The sequence below is a fragment of the Phyllostomus hastatus genome, unplaced genomic scaffold (genome assembly GCF_019186645.2).
Source record: "Phyllostomus hastatus isolate PE091 unplaced genomic scaffold, TTU_PhHast_1.1 phas_contig_159, whole genome shotgun sequence".
Lineage (NCBI taxonomy): Eukaryota > Metazoa > Chordata > Mammalia > Chiroptera > Phyllostomidae > Phyllostomus > Phyllostomus hastatus.
The window spans coordinates 24,450,644-24,473,530 of record NW_025333640.1 but is presented as its reverse complement, the minus strand read 5'-3'; the positions used below and the strand labels follow the sequence as shown (position 1 = coordinate 24,473,530).

General features: G+C 39.1%; 1 protein-coding gene across 1 annotated transcript in view; it reads right to left on the bottom strand.

Moving 5' to 3' along the window:
* The window catches only part of IQCM (IQ motif containing M), a 258,218-nt gene that overhangs the window by 220,721 nt on the left and 14,610 nt on the right, over positions 1–22,887 (bottom strand). Inside the window, exons 3-4 of the mRNA XM_045831415.1 lie at positions 13,424–13,506; positions 11,472–11,739 (exon numbers count right to left, since the gene is read on the bottom strand). Coding sequence (XP_045687371.1) covers positions 11,472–11,739; positions 13,424–13,506 — 351 coding nt within the window. The remainder of the gene's footprint in view (positions 1–11,471; positions 11,740–13,423; positions 13,507–22,887) is intronic.

Sequence of the window (22,887 nt, the reverse complement as noted above, 5' to 3'; positions counted from 1 at the left end):
CCATCATATTCCTCTGCCAGAAATACAAACACTGAGAAAATGAGTTAGATATGTGAAGTCGAATGTCCGTGTTGACTTACAACTGGAGGTGACCGTGTTGGTCTGTGTGTAAGATGAGGAGGAGGGACCTATCTGGAAGAACAGCAGTGTGCCCGTGACAAGTGGTCATCGAAAGACTGAGAGGGCAGCCTCCGTTCCTGGTGGCTTTGCAGTTCTTATGAGATCCAGCTGTATTTTATGTTCCTGCTCTTTGCGTTTAGTGAGGTCTGAAACTCACAATATGTTCCCTTTACTTAAGTTAGCCTGAGTGGGCTTTGTCCTGTGCACACCACAAATGTATAAAGACAGATACAGTTGTTAATTAAAAATTGACTCAGAGTGATCTACTTTCATCACCTTCCCTCCATTCTGATAGTCAACTTTTATTCTGAATTCATTCAGAACTATTTATTGAGTATCTGCCTGGCTGAAGTACAGGTTGTAAACTCTAAAGGAAACAATTGTCTCCCCTGGAGGAGCCATTTGTGACCAAGTTCACACCCTGGTCCTCTTCACTGCCCATCACGGCTACTTGATGAGCTCAAATTGAAGCCTTTTACTCTCTAAACGCCACCTTTACTTTGTCAGGTTATTCCCAATCCCCACTACCTTTGCCTATTACCGGGACTTATCAATAACTCATCAATACCACCACCTTTCCACTCCTGCCTGCAGCTTCACATCTTAGCCAGCTTCAGTTCTGAAGCCAGTCCCCGTGATCACCCTCTCTCATGACTCTCAACTGCATGTCCCTCCCCCATTCTGTCATCTTCATTTGAGAAAACACAAAACCCTAGTTGAATCTAAGTCTCCACCTATTCTGTGATGTTTGCATGATTAATGTGATGAGGAAAACAAAGAAACAAAAAAATAATTGGCTCTCATTTCATACTTTACAAACATGAACCCACGTGGACCTTAATGCTATCATTAATCACAATGCAACTCCTTGGTCTATTCACTCTCCCCTCTCTACTTCATATTTTCTACTCCAGACCTCCAGTCTCTCTCCCCACAGCTTACATTCAGCTGATATCCTTGCTTTCTATCTCACTAAGAAAATGAAAGCAAGCAAGAGACCGCCAAAGCTGCCCTACCGGCCGCGTCTGTATGCATACACTCTGTGTGCCCTCTCATCAGTGAAGGTGAAAATAGTCCACATTGCAATCATAGGCCAACCGTGCTACTCGTACACTTCTCATCCACTCTCATCTTAAGGTCTTTGTTCCTCCACAATTCTCCCTTCTCTGCCCTTTATTAGTGATTCTTTTTCCTCGTCTCTTGATCATTGTGATCAGAAATGTCATTTCCTCCATCTTCAAACAAAGGAAAGAAAACTACTCTCCCTGATCTCACCTCCTTCAACAGGCACCCAGTTTCTGTGCTCTTCCATATAACGCCTCAAAGTAGTTCTCATGCTTGTCTAATTCCTCTCTTCCCATTCTCTTTAGAATTGACCACTCTACCAAAACAGTAGGTATGGAGGTCCTACTGGCCTTCAGATTGCTAAGTTCAATGTCAATATTCAATCCTAATTTGATCTATAAGCAGAATCTGACACACTTGATCGATCACTCTCTCATCCTTGAAATATGTTCTTCACTCAGTTTCCAGCTCATCTTTTGGGTTTTGCTTTGCTTTTCCTTCCTCATTTGCTGCTCCTTTCTCAGTCATCTTTGCTAGTGTCTCCTCATTTCCCTGACCTCTAAATGCTCCATGGCTTAGTTCTTGGACTTTTCTAACTCCTGTGGCCATCTCAGACAGCCTCTAGGTATTACATACTATCTATAAGCTGAGGTATCCCAAGGTGACACCTGAACTTAGTCCTCTACCATGAATCGCAAACCCAGATACCAACTTACTACTCGGTATCTCCACCATGGTGTCTGACCTCAGACTTCCCATGATGACAGCTCAGCTCCTGGTCCTGAGTCCTATCTGCCCCTCCCATGCGTATCCCCATCTTGGTCAGTGGAGACTTCACCCTCAATAACTTGGGTCAAAAGGACTTAGGTTTTGAATTTGGTTTAGAAGTGTAATATTCAACAGGATTTGCTGATGAATTGATCACCTTTGACTCCTCTCTTTTTTTTAATAACATTCAATAACCAGCTCATCAGCAAACCCTGTTGATGATTCTCCCTTTAGAAAAACCCAAAACTTAAATACTAGCCATCACCCTAACCCAAGTCACCACCTCACTATGTCTACATCGAACAGTAACTTCTGACTTCCTGCCTCAAACTTTGCCTCTCTATCTGTGAAAGGCATTCTGGGGACAAAAACTCATAAATATTGTGGTGCAACACTAGAGAAGAGTCTATGAAAGCATAAATAGAAAATGAAATGTGAATGTGAATATTTAGAATTAGAGAGTATTGTCACCACAAATGACAAATTCTAAAAAAACTGACAAAAAATCATATTACATAATCCATAGAAGTGATAATGTTTTTATTAAGTAACTACCAGAACCACTTCTATAATACATTTTTCTATGTATTTGGCTATATACTCTTTGGTCACCTCTGCATGCAACAAAAATTTTACATTTTCCATAAAAAGACTTGAAAGATAATTCAGTATTTCTCTTATAATGGTTAGTCAATATTTTTAATATTTATAGTTGAGATGCATAAAACACATAATGTCACCTCCTTTATCCCGTAAGCCCTGGGGAAACACTGAGGGATTTTAGGGGGGGAAAGACTGTAGGATTCACATTTTACAAAAGTCACTCTGGCATAACTTTATTTAAAGACTAAGTCAGGTTAAGGCCCGAGGAAAAGGACAAGTTAAGGAGAGCACATTAATAATGTAGTCTCAAAATGACTACCGAATTTCCCTCACTGAAAATGAGGTTACTATCTTAGCAACATTCTATAGCTTATGTTAGTCAATTTTTAAAAAACTCCATTTTTAAAAAGTAAAAAGAGAAGCCAATTAACTTAGTCTCACTTATCTCTTTTATATAAACATACCAAACTCAGAAATGTATTGTCTCAGAATGACAACTAAGATCTTAATAAGATCTGTAGCCTTAAATTTTTCAAATGATGTTTACTTGATTTACTGATTAGCATATCATGATCATTATCTGTGCCTGAAAAAAGGTTAAATTAATATGAATGCTAGTGGTTGGGGCCAACCAACTTCCACATTGTAGGAGAAAAACAATCACGGGGCCCTTGGCTACACGTGAATCACTGAGAGGAAGAAATGTTCCAGGGCTTGCACATTTGGTAATGTCCTGGGCTGTCTTGCGTTGCTAGGAGGAAATTACATGCCACTCAGTAAAAGATTGAGTTACCTTCATACCCAGTTTATGGCTGTTCCTTTTCCAAATCCTCCAAAATGTATATAAACCTCAGACTATAGGCAAGCCCTGCAAGCAGTTTGTAACATCTACTCTCAGTGGCCTCTGATAGGAATTTGTATCACTGGGGCATTCACATATTTATCCTTCCTCTTACTTCGGGATACAAGAGAAATGGAGGAGGCAGGGAGGGACAGATAGAAAGGTTCATGCTTATGGTTTGTGAGCATGAAAGGCCTGCCTTACCCCACCTCTTTCCTCACACTGATGAAAAGAGTCAGGCCGGGCTTAGTCCCTCTGGAGGGTCTCCAGGATGCCAGCCACCAGGAAACAAGCAAGTCAGTCTCCTCTGCAGGACGAAGTTTAGTGACAGGGCGGTGCTGCGCTGTGCAGAAGGCGGGCGAGGGGCACCGCTGCTAGCGAGTTCTGCCTGCCACGGAGAGAATGAGTTTAATGCTGGAAGAGGCTTAACAAGCCACATGGCTACTTTTCCAGAGCAATATGCTCTCATCAGCTTTTTCTGTAACAAAACGAACATTTTAATCTCATTTGCACAATTCCTGTGTCTTATTTCTCAATTCAATCGGTTCCAAACTCAGAAGGAAAAAGGCAGTTATTTATTATAAACCTGGTCCCCCAGGAGAGAGACACACAGAGAGAGGAGAGGGAGGTGGAGAGAGAAAGAGAGCGAGAGAGAGCAAGAGAGAGAGAGAGAGAGAGAATTTCTACTAAACTTCAAGTTCCATGAGGGCAAGGACCATGGTAAGTAGCATCCAGTTCAAGCAGGAGCTTACTACAGCTGCTGAATAAATATATGAATGAGGGAATGGAAGTTAAACAATTACCCTATTGATGACGCTTTTGCACTCATTACACAAGGAAAAATATTTTTTGCATGATGTCTACAACTGAAACTCACTTTTGGAAGTACACTTTATTAGTTTTCTATGCCCGTCATAACAAATTGCCAAAACCTTGATGGCTTCAAATATCAGAAATGTGTCCTCTTACAGTTTTGGAAGTCAGAAGTCCATAATCAAGGTGTCAAAATGACACACTGAGCAAAATGTCTTCTACAGTGTTCCCATCAGACTACCAGAGAAAACCAATAGAAAGCCAAATTATTTTCAAGACATAGAAGAAACTAATGAGTAACACAGCTGGTATTTTAATCTAGGGAGTTGAACTCCCGTGTTTTGAGCCAATAAACCATCCTGCCTTCTCAAAAGCGGGCATTTCACAGATTCACCTAAACTGGAACGTGCAGGTAAAGTTTTTGTTCAGCAGATCTTGGGTCTGAGGTTTAAACAGCGTCCTCAGGACTTGATTTCTTTGCATCATTTAGTTCACACTTAAGTGTTGACTTTATTCCAAAATTCCAAGCTGAGTTCTTTGGTGCCTCCCAGCTCACATCATTGTTGCTGGTCGAAGCCCTACCCCTCCACCTCATGGCTGTGGCCAGGAGAACAAGCTCTTGCCTTCGGCTATGCCTGAGTCACATGCCCCGCCTGGAGCTGGAGGCTGGGGTGACAGCCCTCCCCACACTGCACACAGTTTAAGTGGGAAGAGTGTTTCTCCCAAACCAGACCAGGGGACTATTCCCGGAGGTAAAGTTAAAGGATACCAAGAAGCCAAAAACAGCAAATGTCTGCTGAAGAAGCTTTTCACTACCCATGGAAAACCATTTCTAGGAAGCAAAGGCACTTATTTTATTTTCTTGGAGAAGGTGATATTATTGCCTCATACATAAACTTATGTACAAATGACCTAGAGGACCCTAGCCCACTGTAAACTCTTCCATTAGCCCCTTAACTCCTCTCTGCCTGTGTTCCTGGTCAAATGCAAAGCACAGTGAATGGACCCAATCAGAAAAGCTCTGCAAGTTTGGACAAACCTCTGTCTAATCCTAAAATTTCTGTTATTCCCTAAAGTTGTTCTCTTGGATAATAACAGAGTTAATAGAAAGGAGACGGTTAAAAGAATGCCTTTCAATTGTCTCTAAATCCTTTATAATATTTTAATGATTTTCATTAAAATACACACATTTATTAAAAGTCAATGACCGCGGGGGCCACTTCAGTGGAGTAAGCCATGTTACTACAGAAGCAATGAGACGCCTCTCCTTGCGTCCCCACCCTGCATCCTTCTGTTTCAGAGCTCACCAGGTCGGTAGAGACAGAGAAAAACATAGGGAAGCAACGACTCTGTTCAAGACATATGTCACTCAGATATATAATTCTATTCATTTGCTAATTTTTAAAATTCCTTTAGGTTTTTTCTGTAAGAGCATAGGCAAGCAAACGATAATTGCTGACAAGAAATAGAAACAACGATCTGAGCCAGGAAGAAACTAAGAGAAGCAGAGAGGCGGTTGCGAAATCCTCTGTGTGACAGTCTCCGAAAACATTATCCCCAATTTGTTCCCTTCTTTATAACTTCCTCAGTTAGAGTCTGTTTTTATACATGGAGGAAGGTTCGTAGGTTTCAAGTTCTAAAGCTTCAAAAATCAAATTACTTTGTAATACCAAATTCAATATAATTTTCCATTTTATTTTTTAAAAATCCTCTAGTTTCCATGTCTCTTATAAATTGTTATGAAACCTGGTCTTAAATTTCTCCAAATAATTTTGTGGGCATGAGTAAAATATACTTTTAATATTTGTTAGTAGTTTATGTACACTTAAACTCATTAAAATATAAAATAGAAGATTTTGTAAACATTGTTGATCAAAAAACTGTTTGGCAACTTGTCACCCCTGTGAGAACAAAATAAATAAACATAACAGGGTCATTTTTCCAATAGGTTTTTCTAGTGCTTTCTAGCCATGTAGTTATTCTAAAACATTATTAAAATTCATGATGCCTTCATTTCATATTTAAAGGAACAGATTTATTATTTGGAGACTAAAGAACATACATACATCTACTCTTTCCCCAACTGTGAAGAAACAACCCAATACTAACCCTGAATGTATTTGCTTGACGTGAATATAATGAAATCTCACTGAGCGTAATTAAAATCTGTTTTCACATGTAAATAAATTGAAATAAGACCTACGTACTTTTTGTTTCCAAGCAAATGCATGAGTTGATGAGTACTATTTATCATATGGTACCTATAAACTAATATTTAATATATGTTACAAAAACTGATTTTTACATGTGATTTCTAATCAAGAATCATAAATGAATGGCAGCATGACAATAGAAACTGGTTAAGCAGTACTCAACGAGAAGATAATTTCATATTGTTTCTGATTCAGTTCCGTGGAGTAAAATGGAACTAAATGGCTATGTATTATATGCAAGCCCCAAAAAATATTTACTAAAGATATTTGATATTATAATTGTTACAGTGTATTTTTAAAGTTGATTTCTTTGGATCACATTTAAGGAATGTCTGGCCTGTTCTCACATAAAATGTTCAACTTATGGAATCTGATGCACCTGAATTTGTCGGCGCATCAAGAGCAAAAGGTATATACATGTACCACACACACAGGACTCACTTTTCTTTCTAATCTCACAAACTTTAATCTAGTTCTAGAAGCCACTGATATCTTACATCATGCTTCCATTCACAGTGAAGTGAATATTAAGAATATGTTTTTAAAAATCAATTCAAGTTACAGAGTTAATATAGGCTTTTTAAGATAAGAGCTTTGAGAAATAAGTTTGCAATTTTAATTTACATATAAACTCTAAGATCAGCTCTTCACGGCTGTCTGGTGGGACACAGGCAAAGGCCCCTAGTAACGTGTCTCTGACTTCAACAGAGCCTGCAGTAGGATGTGCGGGATGACCACTGTCCTCCCTGTGCCCTTCATAAAAGGCAAGTTCTTACTTGCCTTACTCAAGTTCTTACATCCCCATTCCCAACATCATTGGGCTCAAGATAGCAATCTGCTGAAGACAATGGTCCCCCAAAGGAAATTATCATTAGAACGAAATAGCCACCTTCTCTAAGACACCCTCAGAACTAGTCTTCTCACTCTCTCTGCTGTTCATCTCAATCTCCATAGACCCTTAACCTTTCACCCTTTCTTTTTTAAATTTATTTTTATATTGAATTTATTGGAGTGACATTTGTTCACAAAACCATAGAGGTTTCAAGTGTACAACTCATAAAAAAACATTGTCTGCACATTGCACTATGTACCCATCACCCCAAGCAAAATTTCTTTCTGTCCACATTTCCTCCCCTTTGCCTACCTCCACCTACCTACCCTCCACCCCCTTTTCCTTCTGCCTATCACCACACTGTTGTCTGTGTCTATGTGTTATATGTGTGTGGGTGTGTATATTTTTTTTTGCTTAATCGTCTCACCTTCTTCATCCTTTCTTGAATCACCTGCCCAAACTCTTCACTGTGCCCCAAAACACCTCAAATCTTTCCTCAGCTAAATTGATATTGGAGCTCTGTTCTCTATGTGATTCCTGTCTTCTTGTTCTAACAATCTTATCTTCATAAGGATACAGCTTTTTCGGCAGCTCTCTCAAGAAGTAACTGTTCCTTTTCTTCAACCCTTCCCATGCTCTATAGCTAAAGATAAAATCAGTTTCTTCCTTGAGCCTTATTGACATTCCCCAACCACTTCTCTCTTCTCCTAAAAAAGGGGGACTTCATGTTCATAGCAAACTGTCTCTTCATAGTCCATGTGCTTTCACACTTGCCCTGATCACAGTTATTTCACTTTTCTCTTTGCTCCTTGAAACTCCAATACTTCCCATCCCATCCTCAAGTGAGAACCTACTTCTAATTTCCCTGAAGCAACAGAAGCAATCCCATCACTTAATTTACCCACTGGCCTGCGTCTGTGCCCATGCCCCTGCCTTCCTCCTGGGACAGTGGATGAGCTTCCCTTGCTCCTGTCTGAGGTGTTCCTCCTCCTCAATCTGAGTATGGGGAACATATTTCACCTATTGCCCTCCTAGCTGTTCTTTGTCTTCCTCCTTTGCTGGGTACTTCTCTTCTTGTCCTCTAAATGTTGGTAACTCCCAGGACTTAGTGTCTGGATATTCTTTTCCTCCACCTACATTTACTTCCTAGATGATCTTATCTAAGCCTATAATTGTAAATAAAATCTACATTTGTGCTGTTTAGGGTGGCTATACAATAGCCACTCACCAACTGTAGCTATTGAGCACCTGAAATGTGGTCATACCAATATCTAAAGTACACACTGGATTTTGGAGACTTAGTATGAAAAAAATGTAAAATATCTCATTAACTTTTATACTGATGAAATGATAATATTTGGATTTATTAGGTTAAGTAAATCTGTTATTAAAATTGATTTTACCTGTTTGTCTTTATTTTTTTAATGTGGCCACTAGAAATTTTTTAATGACAACATTGGTGGCTCATATTATATTTCTATTGACCAATGTTGATCATTAATAACTCCAACCTTTTCTATTAGCCCATGCTTATATAACAGACTGGCTATTGGACATTTTCATTTGTATGTGTACTAGGCATCTCAAATGCAATGTGCCCAAATCTCAACTCAGGGATTCAGCCCATGCAAAACTATATCTCTCTCTCTTCCCTGTCTTGAAGAGTGACGAAGCTTATCTTCCAGTTCATCAAATGTAAAGTTAAGAATCATCTTTTCCTTCACACTCCATACCCATTCTTTCAGCATGTACTGACAACTGGTCACCAAAAAATTTTAAAGAAAGTATTTCAAGGAAGTGAGCTTAGGGAACAGGAAGGAATGATGGGAAGACAAAACCACGAAGAAGGGAGACTAATGTTAAGAATTTGGTGGTGAGGGTGGTTGATCCTCACTACAGGAAACTAGTTGCTTAAATGCTTGACACCTTCTAAGGAGCTTTATAGAATGTAACTGAGACCCTTCTGCCAGGTGGAGAAAGGAGGAAACATTTCCCCATCGGCTCTCATGCCCCCTTCCCTGGGGTGTTCATGGGTCAGGGCTAAGCCCATTCTGTGGGTGTCCAAGTCAGGAGGAGCCAGAGAAGCCCAGAGCTAGTGTTTATTACAGTATTGGAAACACCCTGTTGTAACTGTCCATTTATCTTCCTTCATCCAACCACATACAAATTACTATGTCAAACTGCAACTACTTGAGGGCAAGTAGCTTATCTTTTATTTCTGCATAGCTGACACAATAAATAGATGTTGGTTGAATAAATGCATGAACCCCACAATTTCAGTATGGCGTGACCCCCAAGATCAATCTTCACCTACCTGTCTCTCCTTAAGTGCTAGATCTCCATTTCCAACTGTCTAATCATTATCTCCATATACATGTCTACTTAACAGGTCTAAAACTAAATTCATTATTCTCCCTGACCCTTTCTCCATCTGACCAACATCGGCTCCTCCCTCTGAATTCCTATCTCAATGTAATGACATAAATATCCCAGGCTAGAAACTTCAACGTTCTTCTTTAGGCATTCTTTAATTAGATGAATTGTGGAGAGCCAGGTTAAAAACCATAGACAGATTTCTTTTCTGTAGTATTTGTCAAAGCTTTTCATGTATTAATGTTCAATACGAGTCTTCAAGAAGTGAATGTATTTTTTCAGACTCATCTAACTGAAGAACCCTTCAGTTAAGGTGAACCACTCAGGACTGAAGACTGCACTTGGAGAATCATGACCGTAGCATCCGTCTGCCACACTTCATGCTTCCCTACTGCCCTAATTTAGGCCCCTGTCATCTTGTACATGGAGCACCACTTTCCTGAACAGCCTCCCACTGATCTCCCTACCACATCCTCTCCAGCTTGATTTTTCTAACAGACAGATTTGGTCATGCCTCATTCCATCCCCAACCCCAGCTTTAAAATCACCATTGGGCCCTGGCTGGCGTAGCTCAGTGGAATGAGGATTGAGCGCGGGCTGTGAACCAAAGTGTCGCAGGTTCGATTCCCAGTCAGGGCACATGCCTGGGTTGCAGGCCACAGCCCCCAGCAACCGCACATTGATGTTTCTATCTCTCTCTCTCTCTCCCTCCCTTCCCTCTCTAAAAAAATAAATAAAATTTTTTTAAAAATCACCATTGGGTTTCCATTACAGGTAAGCTCCAGTCTTAGCCCCCTGTTATATTACCTAGACCCTGTTATCTATTACAAATTCTAGCCTCGCCCATCTTCTCAACTTCCTTTTTCTCACAGCTCTCCTTTCCCAAAACATCACATCCTTTTGTCCTTTAGGGTTTTATTTCATTGTCACTGCTCCAAATGGCCTCTCCTGTTTCCATCCTCTAACAAACTTCTCCCTAAAACCCATTTCTGCTGAGATCTCTTCCATTCTAGCACTCGGTTGGTTATGCCTCCGTGTTTCCATAACACTTTGCACTGACCTCTGTTACAGCTGTTGTCTGAGTGTCAGACAAGAGATGACCTATGTGTGCATTCCCACCAATACTCTCTAACTAAGCCTTTTAACCTTTGTTTCTCCAGCTCTCAGCACAGTGCCTGGCACAGAACAGGCACTGAATGAAAAAAAAAAATCAAATGAATGAATAACAAAATAAGCAGTAACAAAGAAAAATGTAGATGAATTTCAAAAAGCTGTAACTAAAAATGTGTTTTAAGAGTGCATTTATTCCAGCCACTAGTCTCAGGAAAACAATGCCATTTTGTTTAAATAGACCTTCAGTTTTTATCTTACCAAGTTCCTGATAGAGAATAAAACTTTACTACAATTTGTCTTAAAGGTGAACTCTGTAACTCCCAAAACTCCTCTTAGGGGTTTGGGGGACCACAGGCACACACAGTTGGCCTACCCTGCCTACCGTACTCAACAACAGAGACCGAAGCCATATGCCTCTGACTGCGCTACTAACAGGGAGCTGCCCGGTCTCTGAGGACTTGTACTAGAAGGAATATCGATCACCCCGCTGGAGGAGTAGATAGCCAGTTTTGTTCATCTAAGTTCCTCTTCCCCGTTAGGGTGCTCTCTTCTCAATTTTGGGTGGCCCCAGAGTTAGCAGCTCTTTCAATCAAGCCTCCTTACCTTTCATTGCTAAAACTTAAAGTTTGGGCTTTTGCCTGAACAAGGAAATTCCATTAGAAAAGCACACCAGAAGCAAACAGTTTTGCCTGTTGGTTTCCTGAATTCCTTCGCTCCCCTCAAAACTTACCTTTTGCAATTAGATCTATAGATCCCATGAATTTCTCTTTTACATTAAACATGCGTGGCTCCTTGAAAGAAGGGGGTTGTGGGGGCGCCTCAGGATGGTCGCCTTTGGAAACATCCTTGGGGAAACCAGTGTGTCTGTGTGCTGTCTGGCATTCCTGGGCCACATCAAGGGTTTCCTTATTTTTTATCTCCAAAGGTAGGAATTGGACAGATTTTGGTTTTTGGTGTTTATTTCTGAAAACATTTATAGAACTACCTTGAACTTTGTTCTGTGAATAAAACAGAGATAAATTTAATTAAATTTAATTCCCATATTAATTATATAACAACAGTATATAATAAATTGTATTAAAACAGTATTAAACTTATATCCACTAAGTACATTTTGCAGGGTACCTTTCTATAGAAGACATTTACTATAAAGCATATGACAGTATTCAAATAAAGCAGATGTTTTCCTATGTGGTTCTCAAAAGGCACTTCACGGCCATGAGGGTTATTATATTCTACTGTGAAAAATGTAAATTTAAAATAGTTATTTTTTTCTCAAATGTGATATTTCCAAATACAGCTTTGAAGTCTACTTTAAAATAGAAGTTTTCAGCTAGACATATCATAATGTAATTACTTTTCAATCATCTTTGAAGAATTCTAAAATGTCCATAATATGCTAACACCCCCAATACTCTTTTTCTGTTGAACCATAAATGACTGTTCACACATGTAGGTAGATTCTCAAGAAAAAAATACTTGGACATGTATTGGACATGTATTGTAATAATTGGACATGTATTTCAGATCATTTCAATCACTTAAATGTTTCTTATTTTTTACTACCTTGAGTAATATAAAAATAATATAGTCCCAGGTTCCTGAGAGGCAGTTATCCAAACAATTATACTTATTCTAGTCTAATCATTCTCTGGCTCATAGATAGAGGTATAACTCCCTCCTCTCCCTCTCCCCCCAAAGAAAGGTTTAGACAAATTCAAACTGTAGCCAATTCAAGATAAGATTAAGGAGGTATCATGTTTTGCAAGCAGCCAAAGATGGAATATTATTCTGTTATTAAACTCTAAACATAGGTCAGGGTTCTAAGGCACCTCTAACTCTGAAGACTGAAGTTTTCATCCCATGTACCTAGTAATTAATCAATATAATTTAAAAGTGTTTTTTGGTCAGAGAAAAAAGTTAAGCCATGTCGACAATGTTGATTACAAGATTAAAATGATCTATGGCCAGTCTCCCAGTGGAGGACTATTCAAAAGCAACATATGTAAAAATTATAACCCCCTCCCTCCATAGTAAGCATTGAAAAATATTTAAACTTTTTATTTAAAATGCATTGTTTTAAAAAGTATTCAAAAGAGAATAGGATAGTGTAGGACAAAGTACATCATTCTAAGATCCCCTCCTTCCTCATCTGTCTCCCCAAAGGCCCATTTGCCACAATAGCTGCTGCTCCCCAAATTGCCCATCTCTTCTGTAGCTGTCCTCCAAAATTTCACTGCGATATTCTACAAAGGCAGCCACTACTCACAAGGAGCATTCAGACTGGCAAACAGTTCTCACTCGATGTGAAGGAAGCTCAGGTAAGCCTGGTATGCTAGGGGCACAGAGGAAACGTCATCTCACAGTGTATTTTCTAGAGATATTTACTTAAGATATTTAATCCAAATATTTCTGTCATAATTCATCAAAAGAATAATATTAAAAATTGTGTGTGCAAATTAAGTATATATTTATAATTAAATAATCTGTATAGCTGAAAAATCTTAATTTTAAATACAATCTGAAATCAATTCTTGTAGCTAGGAAGGATTTCACTTTTTTCTCTATTCTATTCAAAATCTGATAAGGTTCACACAATCATTTGGAACAATCACTGTAGTACACAAAAATAGTTATTAGTTTCCTGAAAACTATAACGTTAGATAAATGCAGAGCACTAACATCATTTATTTTCTCATAATGTTGGGCAATGAGATTTTTTGCTTCCTGAAAAAAATCTTGCTTGGTAATCTCTAATACAGGACCTAAAAGAGAAAGAGAGAAACTTTTTTTAAGGTTGTTAATATACTTTCTTAATCAAAATATGGTGAAACTATGATATTAAAATTTGGGGACAGTTATGAATCTTGGAGGACATTATTAAAAAGTGAATCTTGTAAGTGGAACTTATATGTGGACACAAAGCAAGTTAATGTAATGCTCCTTTAATGTGATATTTTGCTTTAAAAAACATCAGCTTATCAGAGTTAGATTATCCTACATTACTAAAATTCAGGGAAGTCAAAAAAAAGCACACAAAATTGAAATCTCAAATAGTTCTAAACATTTTTTAAATGTTACTAAACACAAGACACAATGACATGTTTTGGCCACAAAAAAATTATGAACAAGTCTGTTCCTGTTTCTATATTTCATGAATCATTCATATGGCTGTACATTTATTCAAAACTTTTTATCCTAAAACTTGTTGATTAAATTATAACTTCAAAATAAAACTTGTAAATAGGTTTATTAAATAGCAATAGCATTGATATAAAAATATACATATCTACAAATGAGTAATATTATAATAACTTATCTCATTTATATTTTTCTGATTTTTAATTTACTTTTTTCTCTAGAGCTATATATGGAATATTACAGCACCTATATAGAATACATAGTCTCATTTAGCCTTGTCTAAGACTTCCTACTCATATATTTCCTTTGTTATTAGCTAATTGTGACATTTAAAAGTGTTTCTTGGCTTTCTCCTCTTAACCTGAACTCAGTAAAATTAAAACACAGGGGCCAGCATAAATAACACTGTTTTGTTATGAGCTGGTAATCTATACCAAATTTTTATTATGAAATCATAAGCATGTAATTCTATAACATAACAGTATCACACTCAAGCACACCATATGAAATTGTAGGTAAAAATGTTCAAATTGCTGTCTCTCTCATGGGAGACATTCACATACCCTCCCAACCACACCCAGTGGCATTATTTCTGCCAGACCCTGTGTATTACCCATTTAAATCAGCTTTTCGGTCAGGCCAGTATGCTCCCCATTTCTATAACTCTAACTCCTTTAGTACTCCTAGGATCAAGATTTTTTTCTACCTTCTTTTCATCCACTCCCATTTTAAGCAATTAAAAACTCCATCTTGAAGCAAATCAAAACCATAATGAGATATTAAGCCCACCTGGTCTGCTATTACAAGATGCCACAGACTTACAAACAACAGAACTTTGTTTCTCACAGTTCTCAATGTCTGGAAGTCTGAGATCAGGGGGCCAGCGCGGTCAGGAGAGGACCCTCTTCTAGGTTGCAGACTTCTAGCTGTACCTTTACATGGTGGAAGGACCTAGAAAGCTTTATGGGGCCTCATTCATAGGAGCACTAATCCCATCATGAGGGCTCCACTGTCATGACCTAATCACCCCTCAAAGACCCCACCTCATATCATCATTATCTTTGGGGGATTAGGATTTCAACACACATATTTGTGGAGGAGGGACACCAACATTCAGATCACAGTAGATACCACTACGTACCCACCAGAATAGCTAAAATTAAAGACTGGTAACAGTCAATATTGGAGAGGCTGTGGAGCTACTGGAATCGTCATGCAGCACTGGTGGAAATGCAAAATAAGGCAAGCAGTTTGGAAAAGAGAGGGTCACTCCTTCACAAACTTCCCCCTTGCTTTTCACCATGTAGACTCAGGGGTCCAGGCAGCTGTTACTTGGGGTCAATGACAGTCTGAGGGACAAGGCCTGGGGGAGACCATAGCAAGAAAGGAGAGGAGCAATTGGACTCTTAGCCCAACTTAAAAGTCCTCGGTTTGGGGAGGAAGCACCTACTAAAGGTGTTCCATCACTGGGCATTGGGACTGTCCCTCTGCAGTTATTCTGGAAAGAGCATCATCTCCCCTCGCTCTCTGTCATCTTCCTCCCACTCGTAGCTACGGCAAGTGGCAACATTATTACCAAACTCAACTCTCCCCGTCCTCCCACATTTGCCATGGTATCCCCCCACATTTAGGGCTCTCTACATATTCCTAAGGAAATGGCTTAGTGGATTTTTTCTCCTTTTCAACAAAAATAGTTGTCAAGACTTTGTGCACATGCTTCTGAAGAAGTGTGCATATTCTTTGCAGAGAGTGAAACATTATGTTACACATGAATCATAAAACAATTCATATACATTTCACTGTTCAAAGCCATAAGAGGCACTGTCCTTACCTGGAAGAGACAGTGGTTCAATAATTAAAATTGTCGGTTTCATCAAGTTTCAACCAAAATCTGAACCTACTTTGAGGGAGTTTCTAACCAGACCACTAACTTTCTGGAGAAAAGACAGTGAGATCACAACTTGTCCTTGTTTACCTCCTCTTTTTTGACTAATTCAATTTCTCTTATAATTACTTAGAATTACAATATTGCCATGTATCAGACACAGGATAGTCAATATACTTTATTAGTATATGACATGACTGTCACTGGGTTTTGGTGAAGATGTAACTTTATAAAAACCATCCCACCTTCATTCTAGACAAGACCTTAGAGATGACCTAGTCTTGACAGCAAAGCTTTCAGGCAGAAAGGGCCCAAGAGCCTTCCAAAGTTGCACAGCCATTACCCACAAAGTTGCACAGTCAGTACTCACAAAGATACTGACCTCCTGAACCACTGCCTGCTTTTTTCTACACATCTGCTTCTTTTCGAGATTCTATGCACGCCCTGTGAGTACTGGAGACTCCTCTGACATTTGATTGATTAACCGAGTAAAATATTTGCATTTGACCCACACTTTCCACTATGAACTCAATATATATGTTCCCCCAAGATTCATATGGCGAAACCTAATGCTTAATGTGATGGCATTAAGAGATGGGGCCTTTGGGAGGTGATTATGTCATGAGGGTAGAGCTCTCAAGATTGAGATTAGTGGTCTCATAAAAGAGACCCCAGAGAGCTAGGTAGTTCCTTCTACCAGGGAGAAGACATCCATTAATGAGAAAGCAGATCCTCACTAGGTTTCAAATTGTTGATGTCATGACCTTGGACTTTCAGGTTTCCAGAATTGTGAGAAATAAATTTCTCTTGTTTACAAACCACCCAGATTATATTTTTTATAATGGCCTGAAGGGACTAAGACACTTTCATTTCAAGCCAGCAATCTCGTGCAAACTTGTGATTTAATGTGCTCACAGAGTTGTTCCCATTTTCCCCTCCATAGCTAAACACCAGCCTTTGACAGAGGAGTTCAATTCCCAAGGTAGCCGTTTCTTTCTAGCCGGGCTCTTGTTGATCAGTGTTTCTGGTTTTCCCCACCCCCAAAAGCCACTTGTTTCCTGTGAGCTGTGGAAGAGCTGACATACACTCTGGTGACCCTAGTGGCCTGCTTGGAGCTAGCGAGTAGATCCCAGCTCACCTAGGTACTGCCACAGTGAACCCATACAGTCAGTTCCTGAGGTTCTTAAACAGAACAAGGCCTGGGGTTGCATTAAAGGGGCGAAAACAGGCACCCACCAAAAGAGAACCACTTCACATGGATTCTGAACTGATCCACTGAAAGTGTGTTGACACCCTGACTCCAAGCCAGACAGTCCTGAGCCCTCAATATCATTTAAGGTGCTGAAGCAGCCGGTTCAACAAATAAATTTAAAATCACAGGAAATTAAACCACTTTGACATTAAGAATCCATCCAGTTAATAATCTTTGTTTCTTTGTTTACAACGGGATGAGCGTGCATCTTTCACATGTCCAAGCTCACATCACTACTAAAATCATTAAGGAGTTGTCAAGGTCTGCTCCTACTCAGTTAAAAAAATAATTAAGGCTTTGTTTATATGCAAATACATATCTATAGCATACAGAATGACTTTTAAGAGCTCTTCTTTCTGAGTCACACTATTTTGGTCTTGAATTCCAATGTGCTCATGAACCTTATTTTGTTGTCCTAAACCTTCGTTTTTTCATATGTAGGATGTGGAAGATAATAATAACATATCTCACGCAGAGTCATTGCAAGGATAAAATTGGACTTGATTACAAAGCAGTTAGCAGAGCACCCAGCACATAATAAGCTTTCAATAAATGCAGTTACTGTTACTGTGGTTATTGTTGTGTTACTATGATTGGGCTAACTCTTTATATGATTAATTTCATGAGTCAATCCTCATTTCTTCAATTTCACAAGGATAAATTTCAACTTCCTAAATTAGTTTGAATGAGTCTGGTCTTATTATAGCTCTTTTTATCCAGAACTGATTAATTAATAGGTTTGCAAATAATAAAATCTCTTCATACTTTGGATTAACTTACCAAATCCCTGTGTAGCAATAAAAATTCATTATTAGCAATAACAAATATGTTATAATAAAGTTCATGAAGAGATGGAAGTAGTCATATTAAATTTAGCTAAAACACGTGGGCAAATATTAACATTTCCATGGGGAAAGAAATAATTTCACTAGCCTAAAAGATTTTCTTATATTACTATATATAAAACATATATTTTATATACTTGAAACTCAGCTTAATGCTACTATGATTGATCACTTATAAAACTCCAGTTTTCTTTTAATGCTTTAGGAGTTTCTGTATAATTGTTCTAGCCAAACTCTCAAGTGAAAACATGGAGACACCAAAAGCTCCAATTATAGTAACTAAGATAAGGAATAAACCACCAACCATCTCTTGACTGTAACCACTGAACAAGTCTTTTCTGCACCCAAAAGGATGGAGGGACTAACAAACGTGTTTTTTACAACCATGACAAAATAACTGGACTAATCAGAGGACTTTCATCCTTCCTATACACAGGCTGCATTCTTCAGAGACCTCACAAATATTTACTGAGAAGATATCCCAAACAAAGATGTACGGTCACACAGCTAAGGCCAGCCTTACCTCTGTAAGTCCCAGTAGGTGCCCGATCGCCTGTTTGAGTTGATCAATGTTATAAAAGCCCTATTTCACACTCAGTCACATTGGAATATGGTCAGTAAGCACCTACTAGGACCAAGATACTGTTTTGGTGCTAAAAGTACTGCAAGAAATAAGGCCCTCGGTATCCTTGTATTCCAGGCACATAGAGCCTAGTGCCAGGAAAAACTGTACACAAATGCCATGACATTCAGTGAGATCCGAGCTGTTACAGAGGCCAACATAAATCACCAGCACCCCTCCTGCCAGTTTGCTGACGTAAAAACTTCCCTTAAAGATATCAGGCTTTATATTGTATTATTAGAGATAAGATTTGGAACAGAAATATCCCAAGAGAAATAACATAGTGAATCAAATCCAGATGAAGGCAGTGGTTTTAAAATTGCGCTTCAACAATTTCACGTGTCTTGGTGGCTCTTCCTTCTTTGAGTCAGACATTATTGGTTTTACTTATTTGAGCTCTTCCTAAGTGTTATATTGTAGGGGGGAAAAAAGTTGGCTAAATATAACAAACACACACCAAACAAGTAAAAAACAAATAAGCAAAGATTCGAATGTGTGTGTATGTGCAGAAAGATCTTCTAAAAGCTCGTTCAGAGGAAGGGAAGGGCTAGGAGAGGGAGAGGTTCAGAGACGAAACACGGGAGTGGGCCTGGAACCAAGACCATTGCATTAGTTTAGGTCAAGTTGATGTGGAAGCTAGAAAGGCAATAGAGGGTCTTTGAACAGAAACCTCAAGTAAAATAGTTTATATTCAATTCTACTATGTACAAATGAAGAAAACATAGTTTTTTCTAAGTTCTTTTCAAAAAGAAAGAACCACGTAAAACCCAAAGTTCAAGTTGCATATGACTATCATCTCCTGAAACCTATTTGCAAAATTTTTTTTCATAATACATTCTGCATTAAGATCCAACTCTTCAGTTCCAATTTGAAGACATTCTGTTGAGTTTTCTCTTAGAGACTCACTTTTCCTCATTTCCTACCTTGCTTGGTCTTCTTTAGCAAAGCGTTTGTCCTATTTGCAACAATAAATGATTAATAGGTTTCCTATACATATCAGGGAGATTTTACAGGGTAGTCCTCCAAAAATCTGTCTATATTAATGTTTCTCACACTGGTACTAAGTTGCTAAGAAGAAGTAGGAGAAGTCCAAGCTTATGGTATCAAGACTTCCAATATAATTTAAGTAATAATGAGCATGATCCAAAGGCAAAAAGAACATTCCTCCTCCATCTTGAAAAATATGTTGTGCTATCCAAATGGAAAAAGCGTTGAAGTGATCCTCATAGCATTCTATTGGTAGCCATGACAGCAGCCAGCCAGCCTGTGTTACATACTGCCTGGGATCGCCTGAGCCAAGGGGAGGTAGCAGAACAGGAAATCCCAATAATCCCAGCTCTACACGCAGCACTAAATGCTTCTCAATCATGCTACCTAAGCCTAAATTTATGATTACTTGTAGTGTTGCCAGCTCTAAAAGAAATATAAAGTAAGCTGTATATGTAATTTAAAATTTTCTAGTAGTCACATTTTAAAAGTAAAAAGAGGTAGACTAGTTTTAATAAAATATAATGATTGTTACAGAATATTTTATTTAAACAAAATATTTCCAAGTATTATATTTCAACATTAATCAATATCAAAAGTTAATATATTTTTGTTCTGTCTTCAAAATCCTGAATGTATTCCGCACTTACATCTCAATTCAGACACTAAATTTTTATCAGAAATACTTGATTTGTATTTCAATTTGTAAATGTCCACTCAAAAAAGTAGATTCACATACCCATGTTGCTCCAAACATAATTAAACGTTTTTCAATAACTGAATTATGGGTTTTTATATTGAAATTAAAGTGAATTAAAACTAAATGTTCAGTTCTTCAGTTTCACTAGCCACATTCCAAGCACTGCACAGCCATCTGTGGCTAGTGGATACCATACTGGACCACACGCTAAGTTCAACAGTGCTATAGATCTATCAAAAGTTGGTTATGTTTAAATAAAGGGGATGAGATGAATTCTTACAAGGTGTGCCAATAAATTCAGTGCCCTGGGGGTTAATAACTAGTGAAACGTGTCCTTAGGAGCTGTTGGAGTGTCGTGCACTGAGCACTGAGTCGACCAAGTTGTGGGAAGGGGGGCTACTCACGGGCCTGGTCAGATGCAGCCTCGGCAGCAGCCATGATGACAGTTACACCAGTCTTCTTTTTTGAAGGCTGGGTTCCAATCCCCTGCACACAATTATATTCATTCAGTTATTACTCATTTTTAGCTATTTCTTTCACTCACGCATGAAGAAATGGGATGAATGATTAACACTTTCTGTGTATCACTCCTCTGCTCTGAAACTTGCCATGACTTTCCTTCAAAAAGACAATAATAACAGCTAGCCTTGGGTAGGGCTCTGTGGTTAATCAAGTTCTGTTACCTTACTGGTTCCGAACAACCAAATGGAAACTGCTCTTCCACTTTGGGCAGACGGGAAAACTGGCGCTCAGAGAAGTGAAATATACATTATTTAGTGACACGTACAGAACTCACACCTGGATCTTTGGACCCAAGTCCCTGTATGGGGCCACCTGATTTTTATTTTCCAATTAACATCCAATTAACACCTGGCACATACTTTACACACTCTTGCCTTGAGCTTGCACGCAAGCTTAGGTTCATGCTAGTCTTCTAGTCTGAGTAAACTTCTACTCAGAGTACTCTGTTCTCATATCTATGTGCATACTCTAATCATCCTTAAAACATAAGTTCAAACCTTATTTCATTAGGTTTTTCACTCAGTAAGCTGTTCCTCCCTTAAACACAGCAGTTGTGTGGTCCATGCCTCTCACTTCAAACTTAACATACCCTTCTGTGTAAGGAGCTAAGAAAGCAGATTGATTGTTATAAATACAAGTCCTATATTCCCAGTTAGACACCATGTGCCTCCAAAACCAAAGTCCACTTTATGCCTGTCGTCCTTGACCCTGGATGAGTGGCTGTTAAAAATATATCAAAGTCTAGAGTGGGGCCTCACCACCTGCATTTTTTATCAGCCCCCAAGAAGTCAGTTACACCAAGCAGGGAATACTGTGTACTCACACAGTTTTATAATTAGAAGTGGAATATTATATGTACATGAAGCCCCAATGGAGCCTCTCATTCTAGAAGTCTAACTATAATTGTTCAATTAGCTGACTAGACCATCACACTGTGGTGAAGTGACCTATTTAAAAATTGGGGGATTATTCGAGTAAATCCACAGGCCAGCTTTGCCCTATGAAAGTCATGACGGTAGCCACATGGTCTTAGATAAAAGGCTAACACATTTTCCTCAGCTTTGGCCCAAAGTGGGAAAACAACTTTAAAATAAAAACTCTGGAACATCTGAAAATGATTAATTCTCAAATTGTCAGCTTTACACCATGGGCAAGACCATAGAACATGATTCTTATCTCCTAGTTCAACAAATGAGCTGGGACAAATGAAAACACTGTCCTTTCCTTAGCAATTAACAATCAGAACTCATCTGCTCATCTGGCTTAATTAGTCTTCCTATTTAAATAGGAGAAAAAAATAAAGGTGGTTTGCACGCCATCATTTTCTTGTTTAATCCCCATAAAAAGGTGGACCCTTCTCTGAAGAAGTTTGGTCCTCCACCTTAATTCAGGAGTGAATTCAGGAGTGTGCCAGGAGTGTCAGCCTGCATTATATTGGCTGGCAAACAAGACATCCCACTGTCCTTTTAATGCAGAAAACTAGTCAGGCATCCTAAGGGGTACTGGCATGGTAATGCCCCTGCAAACCCAAGGTGATGGGGGGACTCTGAGACAGGAGCTGGGTGTGGGAGAAGGCCCTGGAGGATGGAACTCTTAGAGCTGAGCACACTGACATGCAATGCCAGGAGGAAGGGCCCCTCTCCATGTGAAGTCCTCAGCAAGCAGTTATGGGTGCTGAGTTCCTCCAAGTGCACTGATCAACCAGTAAGTGCCTATGCAGTGTCTGACTTGTACAAGGGGCATATCATCTCCTTTGGAAGAAAAGGCAAAAGCACAAATCCATTTTTTTCAATAAAATGAAAAGAACTATGTGCCATATGCTATAAGAAAGTTTGTGAGCTTTGTGATATGAGGGAGGGCTATGAGTTCTAATAAAGATGAGATCGCTGAGGGCTAAAAAGGGGACCTGGAAAGGGGTTTGAGAGAGACTGAGCTACACCTCGTGGCTGCAGGGGTAACTGAGATTTTGAATACCTGGTCCAGCACAGGCATCAACCAGTTAGAACTGGACGCTGGCCAGCACACCCTGTGGTACTTAGTACCAGTCCTGAGTGACTGGCTGTCTTCAGAGGAACAGAGGAGCAGGCAAGTGAGAGCAACAGCTCAAGTACATGGTTGGGAAACAGCAAGGAGTGGCTCTCTTGATTTAAGCAGAGGGTTGGCTTTTGTGCTGCTGAAATGGACAACAAAGC